Source organism: Euphorbia lathyris, chromosome 4 (genome assembly GCF_963576675.1).
Source record: "Euphorbia lathyris chromosome 4, ddEupLath1.1, whole genome shotgun sequence".
Lineage (NCBI taxonomy): Eukaryota > Viridiplantae > Streptophyta > Magnoliopsida > Malpighiales > Euphorbiaceae > Euphorbia > Euphorbia lathyris.
In genome coordinates this window covers 27,385,336-27,392,165 of record NC_088913.1, presented here as the reverse complement: position 1 = coordinate 27,392,165, position 6,830 = coordinate 27,385,336, and the positions used below count along the sequence as shown (strand labels likewise).

Genomic DNA, 6,830 nt, shown 5'->3' with positions numbered 1-6,830 from the left:
CACATACCATGAACCTATTTTGTTACATTATTTCAATAAATAATAAACATTAAAAAATGGCAAAAAGCATAATCAAACCCCTTAATTTTACATGTTTTAAGTATCAAGCTCATGATCAATTATTTTTTCACATTGAATCCTGATCATTGATTCTGTTATGGATTTGACCATTATTTAAATTTTACGTTGAGTTTGGGCCGACACACATCATTAGGACGATTCGGCTTATTAACTAGGATAGATAGAGAGTAAAAAGTAACAATAAATTATAAAAATTAATTTTTATTGGATTTTTTGAAACTCGATATTTTCCTCTTTTATTTTTTGATTTTCAGTATTAAAATCGTCAAATCTATCTTTTCACAATTAATGATGAAAAGCTGAATATGGAAATTGGAAAAATAATTGATGAACAGTTTGTGTTAATCCATTTTGCAACCAAAATTAAATGTTTACGGGAAATTAGGGAATAATTTACTTTGTTAATTTACTTTGTTGGAAATATAATGAAATTAGTATCCCACAGCACATGCACACTTTCCTAGTCGTCACGTACCGTTTATTCCTTTTCTGTATATTCCCATCCCCAGTCAATACTCGCTCTCTGGATAGCCGTTCCGCTACAGACATTACGCGTGTCATTGTGTTAAAGCGAGTGTTCTCCCAATTTTAGGAAAGAAGAAGACAGTAACGGGGTAACCTGGTCATTTCAAAGTGGCTGACCGCCTCACCTCCCCCCTTCTTTACTATGTCATTTTAATGGAGTTTTAAGCCCAGAAAATGCATTCAGAGAAATTGAATTTTCGAAATGGGTTTTACGGGTCTCATCTTCAAATTTGCTTTGGAATGCTTTCACATTGTCTCATGGTATGTTAATAATGCCTTTGATTCCTAATTTTGTGTATTCTTTTGCTTTAATTAAAACTTGATGAAGCTTTTATCAAAAAAAAAAAAAAAACTTGATGAAGCTGGTTTTAGGAATACATGATTGTGATTTTCCTTCTGTTTATGGGTATTGACTTCAATTCTTTTGCTCTTCTTCTTGCAGGCCTCTTTTTGCTATAATATATCCCTTGTATGTAACTCTCTTTTCACTCCATGCATCTCTATCTTCAAAGCTCAATTAGGTCTTCAATCTATATTTTAAAATCAATTAGGTTTTTTAACTTTCTAATTAGATTCTCAACTGATACATGTAGAGAGTCAATTAGATCCTTATCCTTATAAAATTCTAACTAAATCTTCAACTTATGTTAAAATTGCTCCTTTAATTGAAATAAAAAATTTGTTTGTTTTCTGATTGTTTTATTTATATTTTATGTTTTTTTTTTGAGAAAATTATTTTTATTTTATGTTTTGGTTATCGGTTCAGTTATTTTATATTGTGAATTAGGGTTGATAATTCATATTGTATGGTATTTTCGCTTTCAGATATGAGCTTAGTTTTAGTAAAAAAAATAAATAGTTGAGCCTAAAAACATGTAAAAAAAATTATTTTAGTATAATATATTAGTTTTGATTTGGTTTTAAACCAATGTTTTATTAAAACTAAACTTATAACCGAAACCTAAAAAGTCCGAAAATATTTTTCCAATCAAACTGAATATAAAATAACCGAACTCTGGGCTGGGCGGTTACTTGTAAGGTTTGAAGCCTTGCTTGATCGGTAACTGGTGTTCGATCATCTTCCTATCAAGGCCAGGCATTTCTGAATACGATTTTATTTCAATTTATATATGTTAGGGACTTAATTGGTGATTTTAAAACACTTCATAAAAATACCATGAATTTTACATTTAGTTTCAAACTATTTTGAATGCAAATGAAATAAATAGCCTTATGTTAACAGATTCTCATGTTGAGTATATACTTAACAGATGTGCTTCCATTCAAGCGATTGAGACCAACTCGAACTCTGACACCGAGAAGCTCATCAGTTATTGGATCTGCTTTTCCTTGATTTTACTATTTGAAAATACTTTTGAGCACCTACTACACTGGTAATTTTACTACTGAAAACCTGCATTTTAAATACTCTTTGCTCTTGATTATTATTCTGAAGATTTATTATTATTCTAGGTATCTTTCCCTTCATTATTATTCTGAAGAAATGCCTTTAGGCGGGTCTTCATGAAAACATATACAAGATACAAGCAAATACTGACTTTAAGAGCCTTTTTGTTGAGAGTATCATGAAATAATCAATTACTAGATATACTACACAAGTACCACATTGGTTAATTAGCGAGCTATATGATTCTATATACGTGCGATGATCATCCTCTTACCTTTTCGGTTGAGTTAGAACAACCTTGTATTAATTCGTTGATTGTTTTACTTGTTTGGGTAGCTATAAATGTTCTTGCTTGTAATGTTAGGTAGCTATTCTGTTATACATGTTTTCTTTGGACCTAATGTTTTTGATCTCCCTTAATCAAGGTTGCCCTATTGGCCTTACATGAAGCTAATAATAGTGGGTTGCTTGATTACACCTCACTTCGATGGTTCTTTTTACATCTATAATCAACTTGTCCGTCCATGTCTGTCGTCTATGCATCCTCGCTTTGTCTTCAACTGGTTTATCAAATTGTTGGACATCTTGAAGGAAACCGAACTTGAAGCCCGGCAGAATCTAATGGTATACATGTTCTATGGTCTTTAACTCAAAATTTATTGGCAAAAAGCATCCTGAGGCCCCTGATCTTTCATTGTTTGGTGCATTAAACCCTCGATCTTTTATTTAGACACATTAAGCCCCTGATCTTTCATCATTTGGTGCATTAAGCCCTCGATCTTTCATTTAGACACATTGAGCCCTTGATCTTTCATATATGGGTGTATTAGGCCCTTCCGTAAATCAATTAATATATAGGTTTATTAAGGGCATGTTTGGTTAGGTTTATATAACTGCAACGTTTCGCATTTTCTCTGGAAACTGCAACATTTTGGAGCTTTTCACGAAAAGCTCTTTTCATGAACAGTTGTTTGTAGTTACTTGTTATTGATAAAATTACCCTTCTTATTTCCACAAAATGTGCTTCAATTTTAACATTATTTTTATTTTTAGAACATAATTATCGAAAAATAAGGTTTTATTGTGTTCAATAAATTTTTTATTTTTTATTTAAATTATTTTTATTAATTTGTATAATATATATTTTATTTTATAATTTGTTATTTTTAGAACATCATTTGTTGTCACACCAAACATGCCCTTAATAAACCTATATATTAATTGATTTATGGAAGGACCTAATACACTCATATATGAAAGATCAAGGGCTCAATGTGTCTAAATGAAAGATCGAGGGCTTAATGCACCAAATGGTGAAAGATCAGGGGCTCAATGTGTCTAAATAAAAGATCGAGGGCTTAATGCACCAAACAATGAAAGATCAGGGGGCTCAGGATGCTTTTTGCCAAATTTATTTTATGCTACCTTCTCTCATTTTCCTGGTTATTGCATTTCTTCAAAAGCTTACCTATGAACTGATTTTATAAATTGCAGCCGCGGTTGGAGCAGGCTACAGTTCTCCAGAAAGCCATTAATGCTGTAGAAATAACACAGAAGGATGGACTATCAACAACCAAGCCAGTAAGATGTTGATCTTGTATGTCTTTTTACAGAAATTTCATCTATAACAGATAAATTCTTCCAGAATATGAACTGCAAAAGCTTTCCCAATCTGCATAGGCGGTTTTGCATAGAATGGACGTAGTTTGGTAAATATATTCCAAATGATATAAATAACACAACAATGATCATTGTGTCGAACCGGTTGTGTTCTCTCTGTAATCATGTTGTTGCGTCAGAAATTAGGAAGCCTGAAATGCATTAGGATACTTTTTTATTTGAAGTGCTTCTTTTTTTATGCTTGTGAAGTTTGACTCTTAGTGCTTATGTATTTACCACAATTTCAGGTTACACAAATAGAATCTGTCTTGGGTCAGCCAAGAATTGCAACATATGCTGAAATAGTCGGACGAAATAATCTTCCTGATCTTATAACTTCCGAGAAATTGCAAAAAGAATTGGCTTGTGCTACAATTGAAGCAGAAACTTGTGCAGCCAAGAGCAGCCAAGAATTATGGACTTGTGTTTTATGCAAGGTAAAATGCCCAAGAAAGCTCAATCTCATTGCACATTTTCAAGGTCAAAGACATGCCAAGGCTTTAGAGAGTCTAAAAGCCAGACCAAATACCAAGTATTATTTCAAGCCATGGACTTGTCCCATATGTCACGTAATGCTCGAGAATAAAAACAATCTGGTTTCACATCTTCAATCGAAACGGCATTTGGCTGCCTGTGAAAATCAGAAAGTGGAGGAAATGTCTGGAAAAGGTGAGGTTTCTTCTGCTTCATCGGAAATTAACTTCAATTCACCGGAATGTGAAGCAATGAATCTGAAAAGTGGATCCGTTGTTGAGGTTAGAGATTGTAAGTGGTGGTGCACCATTTGTAATGTAAGCTGCACTAGTGAAGGAAACATGAACTGTCACCTAAATGGAAGCAAGCATTTGGCTAGGACTACGGAACTGACTGATGCTGCAGCTAAAGGACAGATCTGATGACCCATTTTTTGATTGGTCCGATGTATTATATCGGGAGAAAAGTAGAATTTCTCTCTGCCATGAATCGGATGAAAAAGAGATGCATTTGTAATATAATTTTGATTTTGTTCAGTTTAGATTGACATCTTGATATGAGAGATGGTACATTTTTATTTTTGGTTAAATATTTGTAGTAGATGTTGATCAAATACCAATTAAGTTCATTCTAATATATGAAGTTATGAAAGTGTTGGCCCAAAAAATAAAATAATTATTTTTATGTATATAAAATGCTTGGGTCATGTTTTTAGGATATAGTTTATATTTTCTAGAAAATAATACACGTGTAAACTAACCTTCAACCCACGAGAGAGTCCGGCACCACGCGGGGCGTGTTCTCCATGCGCAGCGCGTAAACAAGGCGTCCGGAGAAATGAAACGTCAGAGACTCAAATACGCAGCGCGTCCTTCACTTTACGCGGGGCGTACTTTATTACGCGGGACGTACTTGCCAATACGTCATGCGTAAGACGCATCCGCAGAGTGTTCCAAGATCAGAAGCACGGATACGCAGGGCGTATCCGCCAATACGCAGGGCGTACTCCTTTACGCGAGACGTGACACCAGAGACGCCACGCGTAAAAATCAGCAATGAAACGCACAAGGCCCAGGAGACACAACACGCAGGGCGTAGTAGGACATACGCGAGGCGTATCGTCTCTTCCGGAAGCAGTCAACGGCAGTTGAGGAAGTTAAGTTAGTTGGTTAGAGTTAGTTGAGTTAGTTGATGATGAAAAGACCAAAATACCCAAATACCACTCAATAATTACCAAAGTGCCACTCAAAAATACTATAAATAGACCCCCTCCCCTACACTAAAACACACACTCAACACACAACAAAACCAATCTCCAAAGGTTACTCTCAATGCTCTCTTTTTAGTTCTTAGCTCTTAGCTCCTAGTTCTTCAAGTTCTTCTAAGTTCTTCTTTTCGTTCTTCGTTTTTCTTAGTTCTAATCCCTCATTTAGCTTCCTTTAGCTTCAATTCAAGTTCCAAAGCCTCTTTTCAAGTTTCTCGACTCGAATTAGTGTTTTTAAGTCGTTACTCTGCTCAAGTTTTCAATTAGAATTTCCTTTCTAAAGTAATTTTTCAGATTCGTCCATCCTTTTTCAAAGCTCAATTCTGTCCATTTAAAGTGATTTTTTGCTTTCGATCCCTTCGACAAAGTTGTTCCTAACGTTCTGAAGTTCGATCTAGTGTATTTACTTTCCGAATTCCGTGTCCAGAAACTCTATCTACAAGCTGATCTTTGCACCCCAAATCATTTTAGCTATTCTGCCCAGAATTTCCCAGATTCGACTAGTTGTTTTCAAAGCCAGATTCCGTCCATTTAGAATCCGTTTTAGCCTTCGATCCCTTATAGAAGGTTGTTCCTAACCTCCCGAAGTTCAATTTACACTATTTACTTGCCCAATTCCGTGTTCTTAAACACTCCAACCAAGCTCCCCAAAGTCAAAGTTTAAATCTGCCCCATTTGCCTATCAACGTTTTGCTATTGCCAAGATCATATACCGTACGGGCCCGACCGGTTGCAGCTCTCCAAGAACTTCCAGCCGACACCAAAATTCAACGTCAATCCGAGATAGCTATTGTGGCTCCGAGTTTGTTGTTGAATTCCAATTTATTTTAATTGCATTTCAATTCCTTGTATTTGATTTGTTCTTCCATTTCAATTGAATTAGCTATATGTTTAGTATAGAAGTTCTTCAATTGTAATTCATTTTTAATTACCTCAAACACATGTATTCAAACCTTGATTTACATCAATAAAATACCGATTTTTCACCAAATTTCGTGTCAATTTCGCACTTTAAATTCCTTTATTTTCTCGTCTTCAATTTACCCGCATTAGCTTAAATAAAACAATTTATCTAGCAAAGTTTCTATAACGGCGCTAGAGACACAAGAGGGACTTTTTCAATCCTTGCGTTCCTCGCCAATCGTTTCGTTTAGAATTCAAGTTTTGGCGCGCACATTCCATAAACTTAACCATTTCAATTGAGAAGTAATCTTCTCTGGCACGCCCGCACCCTAACCACACGTGACAAGGTTAAAATTAGCATATTCAAAAAATATCGCTAACAATTTTTGGCACGCCCAGTGGGACCTTTTGTTTTTTTTAGGCTACCAAAAATTGCATATAGAACCTAAAACTTTCTTTTTTACACAATTTATTATTTTTTGGACCTCGTATTGCACTTTTCTCGCCCCACTTTAC

General features: G+C 34.8%; 1 protein-coding gene across 1 annotated transcript; it reads left to right on the top strand.

Moving 5' to 3' along the window:
• The first annotated feature begins 745 nt into the window (after window positions 1-745).
• On the top strand, window positions 746-4,704 carry LOC136227517 (uncharacterized). Its single transcript, XM_066016205.1, has 6 exons — window positions 746-867; window positions 1,049-1,075; window positions 1,878-2,000; window positions 2,440-2,638; window positions 3,509-3,595; window positions 3,922-4,704. The coding sequence occupies exons 1-6, from the start codon at window positions 809-811 to the stop codon at window positions 4,567-4,569; spliced, it is 1,143 nt and encodes a 380-aa protein (XP_065872277.1). The 5' UTR covers window positions 746-808; the 3' UTR covers window positions 4,570-4,704.
• Window positions 4,705-6,830: the final 2,126 nt, after the last annotated feature.